Source organism: Durotheca rogersii, assembly GCF_024521655.1.
Source record: "Durotheca rogersii strain YMJ 92031201 chromosome Unknown GGS23scaffold_6, whole genome shotgun sequence".
Lineage (NCBI taxonomy): Eukaryota > Fungi > Ascomycota > Sordariomycetes > Xylariales > Xylariaceae > Durotheca > Durotheca rogersii.
The window spans coordinates 1,846,028-1,867,070 of NW_026251237.1; the positions used below are offsets into that span (position 1 = coordinate 1,846,028).

At 59.2% G+C, this 21,043-nt stretch overlaps 7 protein-coding genes across 7 annotated transcripts; 2 read left to right on the forward strand and 5 right to left on the reverse strand.

The window, feature by feature from the left end:
* Positions 1 to 11: 11 nt before the first annotated feature.
* On the reverse strand, positions 12 to 2,142 carry GGS23DRAFT_619653 (zf-DHHC-domain-containing protein). Its single transcript, XM_051521028.1, has one exon. The coding sequence runs from the start codon at positions 1,883 to 1,885 to the stop codon at positions 254 to 256; it is 1,632 nt and encodes a 543-aa protein (XP_051373633.1). The 5' UTR covers positions 1,886 to 2,142; the 3' UTR covers positions 12 to 253.
* Positions 2,143 to 3,105: 963 nt separating this feature from the next.
* Positions 3,106 to 3,674, reverse strand: GGS23DRAFT_595615 (putative RNA-binding protein 8A; the record flags this gene model as incomplete). Its single annotated transcript, XM_051518342.1, has 2 exons — positions 3,106 to 3,327; positions 3,429 to 3,674. 2 exons carry the CDS (start codon positions 3,672 to 3,674, stop codon positions 3,106 to 3,108), a joined length of 468 nt encoding a protein of 155 aa, XP_051373634.1.
* Positions 3,675 to 4,168: 494 nt separating this feature from the next.
* GGS23DRAFT_468982 (uncharacterized protein) lies at positions 4,169 to 5,451 on the forward strand. The gene is made up of 2 exons (XM_051514200.1): positions 4,169 to 4,807; positions 4,893 to 5,451. The coding sequence occupies exons 1-2, from the start codon at positions 4,488 to 4,490 to the stop codon at positions 5,206 to 5,208; spliced, it is 636 nt and encodes a 211-aa protein (XP_051373635.1). The 5' UTR covers positions 4,169 to 4,487; the 3' UTR covers positions 5,209 to 5,451.
* Positions 5,452 to 6,253: 802 nt separating this feature from the next.
* GGS23DRAFT_562383 (uncharacterized protein) lies at positions 6,254 to 11,454 on the reverse strand. Its single transcript, XM_051516013.1, has 3 exons — positions 10,509 to 11,454; positions 9,129 to 9,966; positions 6,254 to 9,069 (listed from the first exon to the last, which is right to left on the reverse strand). The coding sequence occupies exons 1-3, from the start codon at positions 10,971 to 10,973 to the stop codon at positions 6,614 to 6,616; spliced, it is 3,759 nt and encodes a 1,252-aa protein (XP_051373636.1). The 5' UTR covers positions 10,974 to 11,454; the 3' UTR covers positions 6,254 to 6,613.
* Positions 11,455 to 12,579: 1,125 nt separating this feature from the next.
* On the forward strand, positions 12,580 to 14,539 carry GGS23DRAFT_619659 (glycosyltransferase family 2 protein). Its single transcript, XM_051521029.1, has one exon. The coding sequence runs from the start codon at positions 12,879 to 12,881 to the stop codon at positions 14,364 to 14,366; it is 1,488 nt and encodes a 495-aa protein (XP_051373637.1). The 5' UTR covers positions 12,580 to 12,878; the 3' UTR covers positions 14,367 to 14,539.
* Positions 14,540 to 15,416: 877 nt separating this feature from the next.
* Positions 15,417 to 16,001, reverse strand: GGS23DRAFT_595619 (uncharacterized protein; the record flags this gene model as incomplete). The annotated part of the gene is made up of 2 exons (XM_051518343.1): positions 15,417 to 15,638; positions 15,711 to 16,001. The coding sequence occupies 2 exons, from the start codon at positions 15,999 to 16,001 to the stop codon at positions 15,417 to 15,419; spliced, it is 513 nt and encodes a 170-aa protein (XP_051373638.1).
* Positions 16,002 to 17,446: 1,445 nt separating this feature from the next.
* GGS23DRAFT_562387 (uncharacterized protein) lies at positions 17,447 to 20,575 on the reverse strand. Its single transcript, XM_051516014.1, has 2 exons — positions 19,548 to 20,575; positions 17,447 to 19,472 (listed from the first exon to the last, which is right to left on the reverse strand). Exons 1-2 carry the CDS (start codon positions 19,905 to 19,907, stop codon positions 17,904 to 17,906), a joined length of 1,929 nt encoding a protein of 642 aa, XP_051373639.1. The 5' UTR covers positions 19,908 to 20,575; the 3' UTR covers positions 17,447 to 17,903.
* Between the last annotated feature and the right edge of the window lie 468 nt (positions 20,576 to 21,043).

The window sequence follows — 21,043 nt, forward strand, 5'->3', positions numbered from 1 at the left end:
ACCTAGGGGGATATTAAGGGGGGGGGGGGGATCGATTAGGATGAGTTAGACGGTGAGAATTCAAAGGTACATAACTGTTCGATTCGCCCGGCCGCCATGCGTGTTTCATGACGAGATGGGTATATATATACACAGGTGCCGTAGACATTTACCGCCCAGCGTAGTAATTCTATCACACCCCTCCCCCCCCCCTCTCATCCGTTTCCTTCTTTTCCTTTTTGTTTCTCTCCCTTTTCCTTTCTCCCCAAGGCATCTAGACCACGACATCCTCGCCGTCTCGGGTCCCCCTCACCTTGCGGCGGCGCAGGAGCTCGGCGAGGGGCACGTCCTCGTCGAGCGCGTCCTCGTCGACGCCGTAGTCGGCCAGGGTCTCGCCGTCGGCGTTGGTCCAGGCGGCGCTGCCGCCGGCCTCCTCGTCGTACTCGTCCTCGTACTCGTCCTCGTCTCCGGCCGCAAAGTCGTCGTAGTCCTCGCGCTCCTCGAGCTCGCCTAGGATCTCCGACGGCGACGGCGACGCCCCCCGCAGCTGGTGCCGCCGCCGCCGCCGCCGCGCCAGGTCCCGCTCCTGCCGCCACCGGAACGCCTCCCGCTCGTCGCCCCACGCCGCCACCCCGCGCGAGCGGTCCGCTGCGAGCGCCATGTCCGCCTCGCGCCGCCGCGCGCGCCACAGCCGCGCGTTGCGCCGCCGGTCCGGGTCCGCCGGCGGCCACATGTCCTCGCGGTCGTTGAGCCCGTTCTCGTCGTAGGCCCAGCCGGTGCCGCCGGTGATCTCGATAGCCGGCGGGCCGCCGCCGCCGTCGTCGTCGTCGTCGATGGCGGCGGGGGACGGGACGCCGGGGGCGACGACGGGCCCGCCGGCGAAGGGCCACAGCCACGCGAGCGGGTTGCGCGTGCCCATGGCCTGGGCGAGGTTGGCGAAGAAGCCGACGTCGTAGGGGAACTCGACGGGGTCGAGGCGCAGGTGGGGGGCGTCGCGGTCGCCGCCGGGGGCGCGCTCGCCGGCGGCCCACCACGAGGCGGCGTCGCCGCCGCCGTCGCCGTACGCCGCGCGGCGCTCGAGCGCGGCCTCGTGGCGCTCGACCTCCCAGGCCTCGATGGCGGTGGTGTTGGTGAGCCAGGCGCGCGCCGTCGTCGCCAGCAGCAGCCCCAGCGCGAAGCTCGCCGCGCCCGCCACCAGCGCCAGCACCGTCAGCAGCGCGAGCTGCCCCAGCGTCGGCCCCAGGTACGCCGGCAGGTGCCGCGCGCGCCACACGGCTAGGAACCGCGCCGCGAGCAGCCGTAGTAGCGCCCATAGCGATAGGTTCGCGTAGGCCAGGAACCGCACGAAGTGCGGGAACGTCTGCAGCGACACGCAGTTCCCCGTCCACGGGCAGTGGTGGTCCATCTTCGGGATGCACCGGCCGCACCGCCGGCAGTGGTGCGCCCGCGGCGGCTTCGGCGCCGCGCACTTCCTGCACCAGCGGCCGCCCCGCACCCGTATACGTTGCCGCCGCGGCCGCAGCCGCGCGCGTTTCGGCCTCAGCGGGTCCCCGTCTTCGTCGTCGTCGTCGTCGTCGTTGTCGGTGATCTCGTCCGAGTCCTCGCCTTCGGCGTCGCTGTCCTTGCTCTTGCTCTGGCTCTTGCTCCTCACCCCGCAGCCTGGCGGGAAGACGTACCGGCCCGGGTCGACGGTGCAGGCCTTGTAGTAGGTGTACCAGAGGCACAGCACCAGGGCGTTGAAGGTGTAGGACTCGGCGGGGGACAGCGGGCCTGGGGCTAGTTCGGGGGAGGTGGCGAATAGCCACTGCGACGTGTAGGCTAGGAAGGCGATGAGGACGCAGACGGCGGGGATAGCGAGGCGCTGGAGGGCAGGCACGGTGCTGCCGACGACGGAGGCCATGTCCATGGCTTTCAGGCCATCTGCGGGCGTCACGCACGATGTAAGCGAATGTGTGTTGCTAGTATGGGTATGCTAGACAGGCATAGGTTGAACTCGGATGATGAGGCTGGTGATCTGTCGGCAGGTCAGTCCTTCGCTGGGACATCACCCGGGTTGTAAGTATCGGATATGGATAGCGACAGTGACGGCGGAAGTGATGGGTGGAGGATCAGGAGAGGCTGGCGAGACTGAAGCGATAACGCGTAGGGAAGATGGCAGCGAAATTCTAGCGCGACGGCCCGACGTCACTGGACCAGGTACATGGGAAACGCACTACAACAGAGGTACCTACCCATGTACCTAGCTAATGCAGGGACGCGCAAGGATTGGCCAGGATCGCTGCGCGGACGCTCGCTATGTGAATACCCCCGATACACGGCAGTGTGAGCAGGCAACTATCAATACGATATCCCCGACGCATCTACTAGTACCTAGCTCTTCTTACTTCCCAGCAAGCCGATAGACACTCTGAGAGGCGACGAGCCCGCGGTATCTCGAGTAATGTCCTTCGATCTGACACAGGGTTCACCATGGACCTACTGCGAGCAGGACCAAGAGTGTTTAATCATGTCACAGTTGACGGAAGAAAACCCAAACCCTGGCTAGCCACGAAAGACACAGGGAAGCACGATGTTATATGGACTTGCCAATTTCGAGTTGGGATAGCTGTCCGTCAGTGTATTGCGGGCGATACCTGGAGCGGCCCCCACATGTAGGACAGTCGGGTATAGCACACGAATATATATCCATCTAAGCTTCATGTGCGAGTCACACACAAACTGGGGAACGCGTTAGCTAGGAACAATCTGCGACGAAGGATCTAAGACAGGTCCTAGACCTTGACATACCTATACGACTCCCGTTCAGACGCCGACATGTCTGTTTGGATTCAGGCGACATATCGGCTATAGCCAGGGGCGCAGCACGACTGCTCCTCCCTTCGCGACAAGCTGCCCGCGCACGCCAGCCGCGTCGCGTCGAGGATAGATCACCTCCCCTCCCCCTATGTGTCTACCCGTGTAAGGCCACGCCGTTAATTACCTCCCATCCGCACCAGCACCAGCACTTTCGCCTTCTCTTAGTAAGTTTTTCTATGGTAGCGGCCGGGCCGCAGGCCTCGGGAGAGGCCAAACCACGAAGCGGCCGCCAACCCTCGTCCCATTATCCTCTTCGTCGTCTCCCCGTCGTCAGTCCGCCTCGTCGCCCTTGTTCCCCTCCGGGCTGCGGCTGCGAGTGCGGCCCCGGCCGCCGCGGTGGGATTGGCGCCCGCCGCGGTTCGCCTTGCCGGGGGGCGGGCGCACGAAGGCGAAGTCGACGCCGATGGTCTGGTCGAGCAGTTTCGTGCCGTGGGCGCCGTCGATGGCGGCGCGCGCCTCGGCGAGCGTCGGGTACTCGATGAGGGCGTAGCCCTGCGCGCGCGCGGATAGGTGAGCAAATGGATACATACGTACATATATACATATACATATACATATATATATATAGAGAGAGAGAGAGAGAGAGAGAATACCTTGACGTAACCGCTGCGGCGGTCGAGGTTGAGGTGCAGGTTCTTGATCTCGCCAAAGTCGGCGAACTTGTCGTGGAGGGCCTCCTCGTCGGCCTCCTCGTGCACGTTGGTGACCATGACGATCCAGCCCTCGATGGAGCGCACGGCGGTGGCCTTGGTGTGCGTCTGCATGTCGCTGACCTTGGCCTGGGCCGTCTCCTGCGGGGAGCCGGGCTCGTCGATGTCCATATCGGTAGCGTCAGCCATGGCGGGCAGCTTGGGGCGGGGGGGCCGGCCGATAGGTTTTCTACCGTGTCGGGGGGGCGAAGTCGGGAGTGAGGGTTGTGTGGCGAGCGTGTGTATATATCGCACCCAAGGGAGAGACGGTGGGTGTTGGTGTAAGTGGCCGTGTTTATGGTGGTAGGCGGTGGTGAGAGGCAGCGAGCGAGGAGCCTGAGAGGTACCTGGTGGATGTTTTTTTTGAGCGGGGTACACGAGTACTTCGCATCTCGACGTTACCTAAGGCAGTATTCTGATTGGGTGAATATACTGAACAGCTGCTGTCAAGCGGCGCCCGTCTGTCACTGAGACAAGGTCGTTTCCACCAGCCGCAAGGGACTGGCAAGGAGTGTCAGAGAGTGGTCACTGCTTGTTTACCTACCTACCTGATCTGGGTGGTTATCAACACTTCGTATACGTTCATAGAGGCATAGAAGCCATACTCATCTACTCCTCCACCCTACCTCTTACTCCCCCCCCCCCCCCTCCTCCTCCCCTCCGGGAGCCATCTACATACGACACTCGCCTCCCCCCCTTCCCCTTATCGCCTCCAGCAGCCATCATACTAACGTAGTAAGGTGCGTATATGTATGAACAGTTGGCAACCTTCGTTACGGGCGTCCCTTGTGAGCTATCATATATCTATCTATTGCCTCTGCGGGCGTGGAGACACCTCTCCAATGGCTGCCTGCGGCTTATGCCTCTCTGCCGTCTCGTAGCCAATGGCGCCCTCCATTCCCCCGCCACTACGCACTTCTCGTCACAGCGCCGGGTTACTCCATTTGTAGGTGACATCCCCCGATGCCGAGATGGAACTCGAGCCTCGCAGATCGCCATCGAGGAGCGAGGACGCGGCACGGCGATTGGCTCGCCACTCAGGTTCTGCGGCTTCAACGTCGGAGGCGTAGCGCTCAGAACTCCGGCGTCCAACCAGATACCTCTCGCATTTATCCCCCATGCAATCGTATGAGCGGCGAAACCTCCCAGGTTGTGGTATCATTGCTTTTGTCTCTCCCCTTCCCCTCTCTTCTTTTCCCCCGCTGCTCACACGGCACCTCTTACACCAATCTGAGTGTCGGGAGAAGTGTATATAACAATGCCTACCTACCTACCTGTCTAGTGTAGGTACGCCTTTTCCCTGTATGTAGCAAGATTCCGTCTCCAGTCTCCTGCTCGTCCCTCTCCATTTACACCATCGCCTTCGAGTATCCATCACTCTCTCTCTCTCTCCGTCACAGATGAGATAGATACGGTGACCGCACGCAATAATAACCCCGTCGAACAAATGGCCCCTGAACCAAAGCCGATAGAAATGAAGAGCCTCGCAGCCTCGCAGGACAACCAGTCGCCCGCTCCGGCCGACTACGACGAGAAGCGGCCTCCGCCGCCCCCCAAGGCCGAGACCAAGGTTTCTCGCCGCGAGTCGGAGGCCAATTCGTATGGAAACCTCATCGACTCCCCCCTATTCCTGTTCGCGGACTACCTGATGATCCCCGTGCTGCCGTCGGTGAACCGCCACTAGCTCGCTGCCGCTGCGCCCGTCGCCGGGAGGGGGGAGGCGAATTGTGTCGTCCCCCCGGCTCGCGTCCGCCCCTCCTCCTTTATAGACGTCTTCTAGGGCGGTCTCGCCGCCGTTGGGAGGAGCCCAGGGAGATTTGAGGGCTGACCTGCACTTGGGGCCGCCGGTTCGCCGCACGCGACGGGGAAAGGGGGGGGGCCTTCGCGCTGCTCCTGGTCCCCCGCGCTGCCCACCACAACAATTCGGAGTCCGACTGGCTCGGCCAACGAGCCCCGAGCTGCAGGTGTCTCTCTGTCTCCTCGTTTATCCAGTCTTGCTTCTTCTTCTCGCGGCGCACCTCTAGCGTGGTCAACAGCAGCAGCAACAACACCACCACCAGCAACAAATGTCTCTGATATCGGACGAGAAACGCCACCGCCGCGCTCGCTCCTCTTTCCCCTCCCCTTATCTCTACCCCCCTTCCCCCCCCCTTCTTCTCCTCCTCCTTCGCTATTTCTCCGCGGGCAGCCAGCAGACCCTGCCCGCCACCACAACAACCGAAGGAGGCGTCAAACTCGCCGGCGGGACGTGCGTGTAGTGTACCACACGCTGTACTACTCCTGGGCTTATCACATGCGAGAGGGGGAAGGGGTGGATGGGATGCTGAAACGGAACGGAACAATAGTACTTAGGGATACAACGTAGCTTATCATCCGATGCTCTCTCTTGCTCTCTCTCTCTCTCTCTCTGTGTGTGTGTGTGTGTGTTGTTGTGCTGTGTCCCCATGCCATCCCCCTCCCCACGCGCCGTAATTATCCCTCTTGCCCCTCGCTCCCCAGGGTATCTACTACTACCCACCCGCTATACGCGGGGGTTTGGGACCACCTCTGCACGTCTCCCGATATGGACCAGCCCCTGTACTCACGTCCAGAGCCAGACCGAGCCCGTTCTAGAACACGGCGGAGGGGGACGCGCGGGAGGGGGGACGGGTAGCCTAGTGCTATCCCCCCCTACCACTACCTGATCATCATCGCAACAAGCGAACACGTAGAAGCTCAAGAGTCCGCGACTCGTTCCACTGAATATATTAAGAGCGCATCTTTACTATACAACGTGGACCGGCGCGTGTGCCGTCGCGTAGCCCCATCCGAGCCAGCAGCTCACGTATTTATACAATCCATGCATCCCGCCTGCCGAGTTTCCCCCCTTTAGACGCCAAACACCCTCACCCATGCACGAGAGTCTTCCTGACCTAGACAGTAGCAATAAAACCTATAGACGCCTAGCGGGGACTTTGCCCGTCACCCTGCCCCTAAACAAATGCTGTCATTTAGCTACTGCCATCCGTGGGCCGGTTCTGCTCGCCGAGCCCATTCCAAATTCCGTAGAATTGCGCACTCTCCACCGTCTCCACCTCCTCGTCACCATTTCAGTAACCGGGAATTCCGTTCCAAGTCGGGTCCTTGCTAAGAACCGTCATGATGGTCTCCTCCACGAATGAGCTCGTCATCTCTAGCCCGTTCGCCTTCAGACCCTCAAGCACGTCGTGCAGGTAGTAGATCTGGTCTCTCTTGAGATCCTGCGCCTTTCTCAACTTCTCAATCTCCGCAGCCATCTGCTTCCACATCCGCCGGTGGATGGCTGGGTCACACTCGTTATACACGGCTGTCTTCTTCGCCAGCGCCTTTTGGATATGTCGTTCCTCGTCCTGTAGGCCCTTAATGACTTTGGCTAGTGCTATCGCCGGGTCCTGCGACGGCCGCAGGGTGGACTGGTCTTCGTACTCCGGCTGGTCTCGGGGCCGCTCTGAGACGGGGATTGGCCTCTCGACCTGGACCGTCTTCTTCTTGGAGTCGCCATGCGCGTTGCCCTCGTCGCGCTTGTGCGAGTTAATTCGGGCACAGACCATGCAATTACGGCAGTCATGGTCGTGGCAGAGATTATCCAGGACACGCTTAGCATCCTTTGAGAGTTCGGGGTTCGACTTGTTCGTCTTCTGCTTTGCGGCCGTCTTTTGTTGCTCTAGCGTGATATCATCCATGAATAGGGCCGAGGTCATATTGTCCTCGTGGTTGGCGTCCATGTCGAATTGGACGCTGTCCGAGTTGCGACGGACGTGTCCGCCTGTCCGGGACGTCTCGCTATGCCCAGACTTGATGTTGAAACGTCCGCTCAAGTCAGGTTCGGACACCGGCCGAGAATCACTTACGGAGCGCTGCGTCCGGCCGTTCTGGCTGAAGGAGACCTTACGAGGCGAGATATTGTTTGACTTGGACTTCCGCCCACCGGTAACAGAGTCGCCAGTCTTGTCGAGCTCACGCGCCTCGTCAAAACCCGTGTCGACGCCTGTGCGGCTCGTCTTCTGCTTCTGTACAGTAAGCCGAGAAGGCTGCGTATCCTTGAGAATTCCGATCGGCTGAGTCTTGATCGGGTCAGTCCGTCCCTTCAACGTCTCGGGTGCTGGGCGTTGAGAGCCAGCGGTTCGGGGTCGGCCCTGGAGTGGGAATGTAGGAAGGCTCTGACTAGCCTGGTCACTCATTCCGTCGTCTTCGTCCTCGCCGTCGAAATCAGACGAGCCAGTGGTCAGGTCTCGTTGGTGCGTCTCGCCACGAATTTGTCGGAGCGCCTCTCGCAATCGAGGTATTTCATCCTGCGTGAAGATGCTTGCGAAATCCGACCCCTGGGTGAGGTCGATTTGTTGCGTGTAGTCGTCCTGGGCGGCCAGATCTATCTGAGACGTCGTGCTCCTAGCTGTCGTCTCGTTGGCGGCAGACTTGCCCTTGGGCTCCGCGACGCGCGTCGTCTTTCCGATATGCTTCTTATTTATAACACTCATGAAGTTCTTAATTTCCTGGGTGAGTTGACGTGCCTCGTTCACGGCGTCTGCCTTTCGATTCAGCTTGGACTGCAGTGCGGCCTCGAGGCTAGCGCTCTTCTTCAGCTTCTCCGATAGCGCCGACTCCTTTCCGGTAACTAGCTCGAGCTGTTGCGTTAAGGTTGCGTGCTGCTCCTCACTTCTAATCGCCTCTGCTTTGCTCTCTTTGATGACCTGTTCGAATAGCTTACTAATGTCTTCGATTTGGTCCTTGAGCCGTTCGTTTGCCGTTGCAAGATGTCGTTTCTCGCGTTCGAGATTCATCCGTTGCGCAGAGAACTCGGACTCTAAATCGATGATACGCTGTTGTAGTTCTGCGTTCTCTTTGGCGAGGCGGCTATTCTGGACCTCAAGTCGATACTTTATATCCTTGATGTCGGCAGACGTGGTCCCAGGCTCGGCATCGGCAACATCGAGCAATTTCTGCAGTCGCGCGATATCGCTCTCAAGAGCGTGGGCCCGACGCTCGAGCAGTGAGTTCTGTTTCTGTAGTGCTTTCTTCTCGTTAAGTATCTTATCGTTGTGCTGTCCTAGGCTAAGATTTTCCTGCTTGAGCAGAGCCTGCTCCGATAATGCTAGCTCATATTCATGGTTGAGGGACTCAAATTCCGTCTTGTTGGAGTCGAGCTGCGACCTGGCTGCCTTGAGATCATGCTCCAGATCCGCATTCTGTTGCCCCACGGCGCTATTGTGCGAGCGAAGAGACTGGTTCTCGTCGAGCAGGGACTTCCACTGTTGGCGGATCGTGTTGTTATCCTTGCGCAGAGACCTATTCTCCGACTCAAGCGCACCGCCGTCCTGAGAATTGCCGTTGCGCAGCTTTTCAAGCTCTGCGTACGCTAGATCGCGTTCGGACTGCAATTGCTGCATCTTCTCTAGATGTTGCGATGCGCTCTTGAGAGCTTCGTCGCGTTCGGCAACGTAAGACTCGGTATGGATGTCGTTGAGGCTAATCTGTCGATTGGCCTTGTCAAGACGGGCCTGGAGGGAAGCAATTTGATCCTCCAACTCTGTGGTCATGGTTAGACGATGCGAGCCAACACGCAGAGGAGGGGCGGGGGGAGCATACGCATTTTCTGGGCGTTGAGGTGATCGATCATTGAACCCTCAGAGTCGGATCCCATGGCACTATCCTTCCGGGACTTGTACTGGGCAATTTGAACGTGAAGTTCTTCGACCTCTTCCTCAAGCTGGTCCGCCTGCTTGGAGACGAGCTCATCATGCTCTTTGAGAGCTTGGATTTCATCCTTGATCTTATCTAGAGACACAAAAATCTTCTCCTCGTCCTCGGGTATGGAGATTGCCTCGACATCAGCATGGTGATCTGGGGAAAGAGTAGAGTCGCGGTCGTGGACCTTGCCGTGCTTCACGAAGACGGGGACTCCATTCCTGAAAGACGACAACTTGAGGGCACCCGACAGGAAGTCATTCATGTGGGAGAGGTTCGGTAAGAAGAAAGAACGGGCAGTCAGGTTGTGTATCATAGAATTCGCCATATTACCTAGGCCCGACTGTCGTTCCGGATGCACCCTAGAAGCGATGTGTGATTGCACCGGCGAATGCGACCTCGGAGACACTTGGCTGGCAGGCGACTCCTTGGATTCCGCCTGCTTGATCTGGGCGGTCTTGAGAGTCTTGAGGAGAGTGGTGACGTTTCCACGTCGAGGCTTGGAGCCCTTCGAAGAAGTAGGTGTCGACGAACGAGGGCGCGCTGAGGGCGCCTGTTCATCTCGGCCGTCCCGGCTTCCCCGACTTTGCAGAGGGTTAGCCAGCGGCTCGGGTAGTTCTACAGAGCATTCAGACTCGGTCTGGACGCGTGGTTGCATTTGCGCGCGGGTGCGAACAGAACCTCGGCTCGCTTTTGAGCCTCGGTCATCAGAAGCATGCGACTCCTTCGCAGATTCAGCCTGAGACTACGGTCAGCCATACGTATGCAACAGAGGAGGAACTGGAAAGAAACAACAATTGGAATATCCGTTTCCGGCTCCGAGGGCAAATCCCCAAGAAGATCGGACGGTTTGAGAGCAAACCCTAAAGGTGCAGAAGGACGAACGGGCGGCGAGGAAGAAATGTCAATAGTAGAAGGGCGTAAAGAAAATGAAGAGCACGAGCCCAAAGGGAGACAGAATTTGTATAGAGAGGAACCGGGAGGGGTGGAATCAGGTGAAGGGGGGGGCACGCGAGACTCGTTCCGTCGCGCCGCAGCAGCACCCTCCTTGCGGGATCGTATGTAAGATCTCGGGACGGGCGAGGCGGCCTTCAAGAGCGAGGACTCCGGCAGGCCGTGGCGCGCAACGCGTAGCGAGCGGCGAGCACGGGCATCCGCGGCGGGCGCTCGCTCCGTCAGGGGAGCGGCCACGCTCTGCTTGGTAGCAATTCCCCTCTTCGCGCCGGATTCGCGCAACTGGGTTCGAAAATGGTTCATGCGATCGAGGAAGCTTTCACTGACCTTGTCCTTGTCGGACTCGTCCGCTCTGGGAGTAGCCGCTACGGGGGAGTTGTTGGGACTTCTGCGAGGGGTGATGTTCTCCTTTCCGTCCGGGACCGGGGCGCTGTCGCTACCAGTCTCCCACGGATCCTTGTCGGCCACGACGCCATTCGGGTCCCAGCGACTCCATTCGGGAAAGGTCCGGCCCAACGCGGAGGTGTTGACTTGAAAGGAGAGCGGCAACGGCTGGTATGACGACGATTTGCCTGCTCGCGCGGCGGTGGCGTGGCTAGGCAAGCGGATGGATTCGTCTCCATCGTCGACTCGTCGCGTCGATTCGGCCAGGGGCTCCTCGGTGAAGTTAGATGTGAGAGTGATGGTGCCGTGGGAGCCAGTGGACGACGGGGGTGAGTTGAAAGGATTCTCCTTATTCTGATGCATCTCCCTAAGGATGCGGGATTGATATCTATTCGTTTTCGACTCCATGGGGGGCTGCCACGCGTCGAGAACGCGACCGGGATGGAGGCGAAAAGGTATATGCCAAGACGGGAGTAGGGATAGCGATGAGGACCAGCGCGTCTACGGCCGGCTCAACGCAGGTAGACAAGCGTAGAGACGATGTCGAGGGGATCTGGCGAGAAGCCGGCAGCTGTGGCCGAGCTAGACGCGGTAATGGCGGAGGGAAGACGCGTCCTGGGCGTCCTGGCAGCGCCAGGTAGATTTCGGGCCCAGGCGCGACGATAGCGGGTGGAGCTGGATTGTTTACGATTGGCGGTTTTCCTGGTTAGCAGTGAAGCCGCGATTGATGGACGGGAGAGTTCCCGGTGCAAAACAAGCGTTGGTTAGCAGCGAGCTGGCATGGGTGCCTGAAGCTAGAAGTCGCGAAGTCGTAGCTGTAGTGGTGGTGGTGGTGGTGGTGGTTGTGGTTGTGGTTGTATGCGATTTGCAAGAGGGAAGTGAACTGGGGGAAGGGAGGAGGGGAGGAGGATGGATGGCAACGAGGGAAGACGACCCGATCCAATGTTTACAACAGAGAGGAGGGGGGGCGTGCGTCGGCATTACGTAGACACCCCCTCGAGGGAGGGAACGAGGGGAGAGAAGCAGCAAAAAAGAAGAAGGAGCGGGGCTTACGTCATGTGTTTTCCCTATACCACACCCTCCCTGCAGCTACTGGCACGCCTCTCCCCGTCCGCTGCGTGCATAATATGCACCTATGCCGAAGGTAGCTGGGGAATATCAGGTACTTTGCTGACTAGTGTTGTTTACTCCTCCTCTCAGCTTTTTTCTCTTATTTACTTTTCTTTACTTTTCTTTTTTCTTTCCCTTCCTCTCTCTTTTCCCTCTTTCTTCAACCTCCGAGCCCCCGGCGTCCCTCCCGAAAAGAAAACAGGCATGTCACGATGTGTGCAGGCAATCCGCTTATCCGGTTACCCTCCCCCACAAGATGCAAGATGTGGTCGGAGAGATCTCGCATCGGTATAGTTGTCGGTAGTATCGCAGGGGCCTGTAGATCTGAGCCGCCAGCCGGGGTATCCTCTTATCCGGCATGGCATTGGCTCTCAACCGCCAACTCTGCGCGGGAGCTGTTGTCGTCGCGCCCGCCGTGATTTATCTGTTGTCTACTACGCCCGCCTCTAGATACCCTAGAGCGCTTGCTCGTATCGCTCGTAGAGCCCTTAGTGTGACCATGACACCAGGCCAGCGTCTCCCGCCCGCAGTGTCACGGGTCGTGGCGGCAGGCATATGTGGGCGCGATGAAGTACTCGGAGAATCAGCATCTAACAGCTTATAGGTAGGCAAACCAGCACATACGTACATACCTACCATCGTGGTCCGACCAAAGGAGGCAAGTTGGTGTTTTCACTCCTTTGCAAAGACTACCTAGGTAGTTGGCCTACGAGAAGATGTGTGTCTTAGATTGTGTCGTGTTGGTTCTGTATTACCGGTTACTATGAGCCAGTATAGGGGTAGAGGGTATGCCCGTTGCGCAGTACTTCCACGACTTTGCCTACGAGACCGGGCCCGGCTCTCGACCACGAAGCAGCAGTCACTGCTTCTTGGTGACATAGTCGAGCGCGTCACGCGCCACGCCGAACGAAAACCACGGGCTCGGGGAATCGACTTGTTCCTTACCGCCTTCCCGCCAACCGCTAAACTGCCTCTATGGTAGGCCCAATCCGACCCGCGACGTCGGCGAACAATGCCTTTATCGAGCCAGCATGCGGAAAACAGCCATATTTGTTTCGACTTCATCCTATACAGCACGAGTTCGTCCACAGCGCAGACTACAAGAGGGCTTCGCCCGCCTCTCTTGAGGTCGTGTATGCTGCTACTTTCGTTACAACTTAAGTCCAGCATCCTATTCGGTCTTCTTTTCACACCTACAGCGTCATGGGGCTACTCGACGTGACGGCCGTAATGGGGTTTACAGACCCTGCCAGACTCCTAGAGAACCTGCTCCGGATCATATGGCCGCTCATCTTGGCCCTGCTCCATGTGTGGGATCACCTCGACCGTCGACGCACAGCCCGCCTCGCCAACCGGTACCGGCCGTTTGCCGTGCCGCCGGCAGAGGAAGCCCGGTATCGCACGTCGGACGTGAGCCTTGTCGTGCCGACCGTCGACTGGGACCCCGACGAGCTGGTCCGGAACGTGCTGTCGTGGGTGGCCAGCGCCCCGCGCGAGGTCATCTTCGTCACGACGCGCTCCGCTGCGCCGCGCCTCCGCGCCGTCCTCCTCGGCGCCCCCGAGGTCCGGGAGGCTGCCTGGGCTTCCGCCACCGACTTCTACGTGGTTACGACCCAGCGCCCCAACAAGCGCCTCCAACTCTGCCGCGGCTTCAACGTGGCGACGGGCCGCATCCTCGCCCTCGTCGACGACGACGCCACCTGGACGACCCCCCAAGTCCTGACGAACCTGCTCGCGCCCTTGAACGCGGCCGACGGTGACGACGTGGCGCTCGTCGGCGGGCCCATCGGGTCCTACGTGCCCTCAGCGCGGCGCGACGCCAAGGTCATCACGGCGTGGGAGGCGGCCGCCCTGCGGATCCGGTCGCGCCGCGCGCCCGGCATGCGGGCCTTCTTCGTGGCCGACGGGTCGACCAACTTCACCGTGTCCGGGCTGACCATGCTGCTGCGCGGCGAGGTCGCTCGCGATTCCTACTTCCAGTACCTGTTCATGAACGACCAGTGGAACGGCGTGCCCCAGAAGACGGGCGACGACGGCTTCATCACCCGCTACGTCTTGTTCCAGCATCACTTACCACACCACCAGCACCGCCCAGCCAAGCCCACCGGCGGCGACCCACCGAAGCGCTGGCGGCTCGCCATGCAGCTCGTGCCCGACGCCCTTGTGCTGACATCGCTCATAGCCGACAGCCGCTCCGCGGCGCAGAGCAAGCTGTGGTACCGGACCGGACTGCGCCTGCGCCTGACCTGTCTGCTGTTCGAGCCGGGGTTCTGGTGCATGCGGAGCACGGCGCCGTACATGACGCGCAAGATGGCGGCGGGGCTGCTCCAGCCGCTGTTCACGCTCGTCTGGGCCGTCGCCTGGTGGCAGACGCTGCGGGTGCTGCCCATTTTGGCGTGGGGAACGCTGCTCTGCGGCCTATGGGCCTGGACCGTCAGCCTCTCGGACTTCCTACGCGAGCACCCGTACTGCTGGCGCAAGCTCTGGGCGGTGATGCTCGCCGACCGCGTCACCCTCATCTCGGACTGGTACTCGTGGCTGACGCTCTCGACAGAGTCGTGGGGCAACAGGTCGAGCGTCGCCGGCGCCGAAGCGCCCGCCGAAGACGTCCCGGAGGACCCGGGCGCACGGGATGATGCCATCGTAGCGGTTTGCCGGCGGAACCTTGCTGAGTATGCTGTCCGTAAGTAAGCCTTTGGGTGCGGTGATGCTTCAGGCCTAGGATCTCTGGTTTCGTCGGTAGGTATGTGAGCTCTGTCAGATTCCTCGGGCATTCACCGTGAACACCCACACCGGGTGGGATAAGAAGAACCACTCTTAGCAGTAAACAGTAGCTATATATCTAGACTGGCCCTCTATAGAGCGAGGCCGTTGCTTCTTTGCTTTCTCATAAAAAAGACTTGCAAGAATTCAAAGTAGTTCCGATCCGAATCCCAGTGACAAAGGCAGTTGTTGGGCGAGTGCCTCCTGTTGTTTGTACCGACTCCCTCTGCCCTGCCCATAATTTGTGTGCCGCGACTCGCATTGCTGTAGGACCAGGCAATGCCCCGAGGGAAGCAGGCGGTCTTTGTCTTTCTCTCTCCTTCTGGTGGCCTCGTCCCTCGATAGTGGATAGTCTCTCTCTCTCTATTAAACAGCGGAAAAGCAGCCGCAACGGCCATATTTGCCCTCAGATTTCCACAATCAATGGTAACCAAGGCCACATCGCTACTAAACCTACAGTGCCCTTTGTTATTACTACAATTATTTTCAATCTTTCCTCAGATTCTTCCGTTTGGCGGTGTGAAACTGTTGCACCACACAAGTGGACATGGTAGGCCGCAATTGTCTACGACGTCCTCCCCATCTATAGCGGCTTACAAGGCTATCGAGTCCAGTTTACAAGTACGATCGAAGAACGCGTACGGGTACGAAATCAGTTGATTTGCATTTGCACTACCAGAAGACAGGCCCCGACCTTGCCGACCAGAACACAAGGGAGAACGCGACAATGCCCAGTCCCTCGTTCCGTGCCGTCGACCTTCTTCTGCCTCACCCTCTTCTGCCCGTTGCGACACAAGCACACCAAAAGGCCATTCTTGCCAACATGGCGCCTGTACTCAAACTTGCACACGGCCACGCGCCCCCGACATGATAGCCAACCGCAAAACTCGACCAAGCTCGTCGTCTGCAAGCCCCTTAGCTCCCGCCGTCGGACGGGCGTGCTCCTGGTCCTCTTGCGCCCGCCTGGCTGCATCCCCTTCAACGCCACGTCCGCGAAAAGTACACCCGGGACGTAGCCAGCCAGCCCTTAGCGTCTTCATCGCTATCTCGCCAGGGGACCTCGTCGCGGGGGCCGCTGCCGTCGGTCTCTGGGTAGACGCCGCCGGGGACGCGGGCGCCGCGGGGGCGACCGGCGAAGACGGCGGCGGTGGCGCGGGCGCGGGGCCGGCGGGTGCGCCCGGCTCGTCGCGGGCGGGCGGGCTCGGCTCGCGGCGCGCGTCCCGCCTAGGGCCGGCGCGGGGGGAACCGCGCGTAGTCGGCGGCGGCGCCGACGAGCAGCGCGCGGGCGCCGACGCGGCGGCCGAGGCAGGGCGTGTCGGCGGTCGGCGGCCACAGGCAGCGGCCGCGCAGCGACAGGAACGCCGACCGCGCGGGCCCCGCCGCCGCCGCCGCGTTGCGCCGCCCGTGGTACGCGCAGTAGTCGCGCCGCCCGCCCGCCGCCGCCTCCACCCGTGCCCGCCGCCCCGCGCACTGCCGCGACGCCGGCCCGTGCTCGCACGGCTGGAACTCCCGGCGCAGGTGGCACGGGCACAGCGCGTAGCTCTCGTACACTTGGATGCACATCGTCGGCTGCTACGGAGCGCTGCCCTTGGCCTGGCTGTGCGCGGGTGCGTTTCTGTTCTCGTTCTGGCCTCGCGTCGATGTGTGTGTCAGGGTGAGTTCGCGGTCTGTGGTCTTGAGGATATTGGAGGGGCCCTAGAGAGGTGGTGAGGTAGGCTGTGGTTATAGAATCGAGAAGGACAATAAGCGCAGTACAACCAGACCCATAGGAATCAAGATAGGTCGATGATGGTGTATTGGGGGTGGGATGAGTAGCTTGTGTAGTAGGTAGGACTTGTCGCCAACGTGGTAATTATCCGAGCTGTAGTGGATGAAGAGTTGACTGCTAATTCATCGACGTTATAGCCTCTCGGTCTGGGGCGGCGTGGGAAATCCTAAGTGTTCCGGTGGCGCGTTGACATACGCGCGAAACGTAAGAGTAGCTAGTTCGGTATGAATAGGTACGATGTTAGCCTCGACGATCGGCCGTGGATTTGGTGGTCAGGTTGCTAGAGTATCGCGAAAAGGGGAGGGGGTCGGTGATTATTTCAATGCACGGTACAATGACAGCGGTTGTTCTTGAGGGGAGTTCGCAGCAGCACCCGTGCCTTGCCGATGGGAAGGGCGTCGCCTATGACCCAAGAGAATTCAAAATAACCCACCCCGGCAGATAGAGAAAGACGCCGCGACGAAGCGATGTTAGGAGGCGAGGCAGGAAATGGTTGTTGCTTGCTGACGGCCTCCGTAGGGGTTGGCGGTTTTGCGAGTAAGTGTGATAAAATCCACCGGGGGCTTCCCTTCCCGAAGATTCGATCTAAGCCTCAGTCAACTGTTACTGGGGAGACAGCTCGAAGTTTGGGTAGCGGATGATGGTAGCTCAGGCTTCCGTCGTCTCCTTATCGCCTGAATCGACGTGTGTCAAGCCGCAGAAGGGGACCGTCAGCCCTTCGAGTTGAATATCTAAATGCACGGAAGCGGAAATCTCGCTAGGATCTTTGGGCATGGGAGAATACAGAACAGATATTACTCCTCCCTTGGCGTGTTAAGCTGGGTTGAATCAAGCTCGTCGCCACGCATGGAAATAAACGGGTGCCTCCCGAACCTTTTTTTGTCTTATTTTGGGTTTAGGGAGACAGGGAGGTCGAAATCTTCTACTTCGGAGGAAACCTATCGTCTTGGCCTTGAAGAGAAATTACAGAGTCGAGTAAGGTAGTTCTAGTTCTCTGGCAGTAATCTTGGGATCTTCTCCTTCTGCGTCGACGTTGGGCAGCTGCTTCACCTGGCCGTTATAGGTGTTATAAAGTGCAAGATTCTTGAAGATAGGGCCACCACCCGGCAGCAATGATACAGACATCTCCGCGCCTCGCGCTTTGAGAGCAGCCTTTTTGCACAAGCCCATTCTTTCGGGTGACAAGGAAGGCTTATCCAATTCTCCTACGGTCGAAGAAAGGGGCTCCCAAGGGGAGAGCGTGGGGAATATGTCCTAGGACTTCAAGATTTTGTATGTTAAGCAAGACGATTCCACCGCAGGAATACCTGCGTGAGTTGCCTCAAGTGTGTAGACTACATACGATACCATATATAACCTTCAATTCAGAGTGTTGGATAGCTTCTATACTCCAGCGGTTTCTCAAGCCAAATGAAGCTCGAATTAAGACGCGTAGAATCTCCATTCACCGCCCCTGCATTTATAGCTCATGCAAGGTAGATAGGAACGCAGCAAGTAATCCTACAAGAGTCCTAAGAACTATCCAAAACGAATTCCGTCCCAACCAGACCGTTCTATCCTGTCCGTTGTCGTGGCCTCTTCCTGCTGTTCATGTCGGCAAGAAGGAAGAAAACAAAACCTGCCCACCACAAACTCCGAGTCACGCAACATCTTCGCAATCGTTCTTGTACGTATACATTCGTAGTCGCTTAGCGCTTCTAGCCGGGGTAACGTCTTCCGCTAACGCCGGTCATGATGGGGCTGCGGCCCCGATCCTGGAATCGCCTCCGGTCCCGCAGCTCTCGTTCGTCGGCCGTCATAATTCTCCTCCCATCTCGATCCAAGTCGACATCTCGGCCCCTCTCCCTGCGATCCCACACATACTCTCTCGGATTTCGGTCGATGTCAGCATGGCTGCTTGACCTCCGACTCATCGACGGCCGCAGATACGCGCCCTCCTGTCGGCTTGGCCTCTCCCGCTCTTCGTGGCGCTCACGCTCCCTCTGGCGTGCTCTTTCTACGTCTCGGTCACGCATTGCTTGACGCTGGTGATCGTGTCGCGGCGGATGTCTCGGCAACATCCCCGAATCCGACTCGTCGCTAGGATACGATTCCCCGGACCCACTCCGGCTGAGGTGCGAAGGAGGGTTGTGTCTGCGGAAGTGCACGTTCGGCTTTTCGCTCGATCCGTGATGTCTCTCGCGGGAACTGCTGCGGTGCCTATCACCCGAGCCTGAGAGGAGGGAAGTGAACCTCTGTTTGATTTCTGCCGGCAGGCTTCGTCTGCGAAGGTTGTCGGGCCGTAACTCGCTGCGGTGGGATCGGACAGGAATCGTCACTGGGTCGGGGATTACCGCCGGCATACGTCGCACGGACGACGCGGACGGAACAGGACCACGCGCACGGGGATGGGAAGTCTGGCGAGGTGGTATCTCGGGCGAGGAATCTGAAGAGGACCTTGAGTACGGCCTCGCCTGGCTGTGTCGACGAGGGCCGGGCGGGTGGCGAGGATCGAGGTGCTCGCTCGGCATTCGTACATCTTCCATCCCTGCAAACCGCACGTCCGAGTGGCTCCGTCTCCGGGGTGGGCTACCGCCGCTGCTACTGCCGGTACTGTCACCATGGATGCTGCTCACCCGGCGGTGTCCGGGGGGAACGTGGGAGGAGAAATGGGCTCCGGGGTAGTTACTTCTTGGCACGTGGGAATACGAGACTGGCCGTTCTCGTTGTAAACGATCGGTCCCTGGCCTTGGCTGTGGGGGAATACCGGTGCCGTGAGAGCTGTGGGCGTGATCGGCTGGGTGGGGCCAGGGGTTGGAGGGACGTTGCTTAGGGGAATGCTCCTGGTCCTCGTTTGGAGTCGCAGCTCGATGCAGCTTCTGCGAGCATTCCTTGTGCCAGGCGTCGATTTCGGGATCGCACTCGGCCGGGAATGCCTCTGTGGGCAAGTCCGTCGGGAAGGGTTTCCCGGTGGTGGGATGTTTCAACGCCCAGTTGCGCACAGCAAACTGAATAAAGGGTACATGCTCTTGGGGTTCCAGCAGGATCTGAAGCGTCTCCCACCGGACGAATCCCCTTATTGTCATGGCTGGGATACAAGGTTCTTCGAACTCGTCCTCGGTGGGTTGCAATGTATGTTGGACCCCCAAGGTTTGCCAGATGCGAGATAAGATCCTATAGGGTGTTTTTAGGAAGAGGGCGTCATAGTCGCCGCCGACTACGCGATAGAAAGCTGCTAGCTTCTTCGGGCCCAACTCAGGGGCATTCACATCGCCAATATGGGCAGACTGTTGGCGGGGTTAAGTCAGCAGGGCTCTTTCGTCTGCATCTAGGCACGTCAAGACTTCCGAAACACCACCTACAATGTAGAGCGCAATGGCACGTAATAAGGCGTCAAGGACGTCGGTTGGTGATTTGTCATTCTTGATGAGATACCCGTAGAACGCCCCACCGTTCGCCTCGGACGGCTGCGATCGCGACCGGGGCCGTGGTTGTGACTGAGACTGGGATTGGGACTGGGGTTGCGGTTGTGGTTGTGGTTGCGGTTGCGGTTGCGACTGGGACTGGGACTGGGACTGGGGATGTGGCTGCGAATGCGAGTGTGGCTGCGACTGGGGATGTTGCTGACGCGGAGGCGGGATATTGGTAGGAGGAGGAGGAGGAGGAGGAGCAGCAGTAGCAGTGGTGGGCTCGTTAGGGTTGGCTCTCGTCGAGCTCGCCATCTTTGCACGCGAGGACCAGGCAGAATGAAGGCGGCGACGGCGGAAGAAAGACAGAGCAAACGAATAGGGCGAGACCTTGAGCGGAGGTGAGATGCTAGTAGTCTGGCGAAGAAAGGCCCTTCGAGAGAAGGAGCGCCGTTGTCATTACTGAGTGGACGGGTCGGAGAGGGGGGGAGGAATCGACAAAAGTCCGGCAATATTCGTTCAGTGGCAGAAAATTACTGCTGCGTCTGTGAATGGGCCACGAGCATTGGCGTTGCCAATATTGGGCCACAATAGTATAGCGGGTGCGGTAGTGATACGCTGGCAGACGGACACATTTGATATAATATGGGCATGAGAGTATAGGACAGTGAGGGAGGTTATTGGCGGGCCTTGACGTATAATGGCGACGGATAGGTAGGTAGGCAGATCGACGGGTCTGAGTGAGACAAGACGGGCTCCCGTATGAATAAGTACAGCAGCGGGTCACCTACGCTGACACTGCGGCAGCTGTGGGCGCAACGATCGACGAGGGAGACGCAGGCGTAGACGTAGACGGGAAGGTGTTGGTGGAGGAGGAAGCGAAGATGATGATATTCCGCACTATATACATATTGCGATGTTAGGCCGGGTGTATGTCCATTTGTTATCGATCGATGGACGATACATACCTAGGCAAGGATGGATGACGGCGACGGATGGGCAGGGTAAGGCATTCTTCCCAGATCTCAGGTCGGGGTGGACTGACGAGACGGGCCAGCCGGGACGAGCGAATAACGGGGATGGGCTCCATTGCCATGATGATTCTGTGGCGTCTCGCCTAAGTACCTACACTGCATGAACAGGTGTGTATCTACCTGCGTCTTAGGCAACTCGACGATACCTGCCGCCGACAGCTGTCTAGTGGGAGCTACAGATCATCCTATACCGAATTGCCTGCTGACACGTACCACCCAGGCCCGTGACGCCGGACCGACAACCAGCTGTGGCTCTACCTTGCTGCACCGTACGACCGCGACGATGCTAGCAATGTCTATTGACACTACTACCCTATAGTGGCTAAGTACCTAACCGGGCCGAGCCCGCCTAGGGCTGGGGTTGTTCCCAACGTGCATGCTGCAGAATATCACACACAACTAACTAGGTAACTGCCT

Coding starts and splice junctions, on each gene's coding strand:
- GGS23DRAFT_619653 (XM_051521028.1), bottom strand. CDS start 1,885: ATGGACATGGCCTCCGTCGTCGGCAGCACCGTGCCTGCCCTCCAGCGC.
- GGS23DRAFT_468982 (XM_051514200.1), top strand. CDS start 4,488: ATGCCGAGATGGAACTCGAGCCTCGCAGATCGCCATCGAGGAGCGAGG. Junction 4,808..4,892: donor TACCTACCTACCTGTCTAGT/GTAGGTACGCCT, acceptor ATCGCCTTCGAG/TATCCATCACTCTCTCTCTC.
- GGS23DRAFT_562383 (XM_051516013.1), bottom strand. CDS start 10,973: ATGGAGTCGAAAACGAATAGATATCAATCCCGCATCCTTAGGGAGATG. Junction 9,967..10,508: donor ACGAGTCCGACAAGGACAAG/GTCAGTGAAAGC, acceptor CCGTAGTCTCAG/GCTGAATCTGCGAAGGAGTC. Junction 9,070..9,128: donor CCTCAACGCCCAGAAAATGC/GTATGCTCCCCC, acceptor CCATGACCACAG/AGTTGGAGGATCAAATTGCT.
- GGS23DRAFT_619659 (XM_051521029.1), top strand. CDS start 12,879: ATGGGGCTACTCGACGTGACGGCCGTAATGGGGTTTACAGACCCTGCC.
- GGS23DRAFT_562387 (XM_051516014.1), bottom strand. CDS start 19,907: ATGGCGAGCTCGACGAGAGCCAACCCTAACGAGCCCACCACTGCTACT. Junction 19,473..19,547: donor GTGCCATTGCGCTCTACATT/GTAGGTGGTGTT, acceptor CCCCGCCAACAG/TCTGCCCATATTGGCGATGT.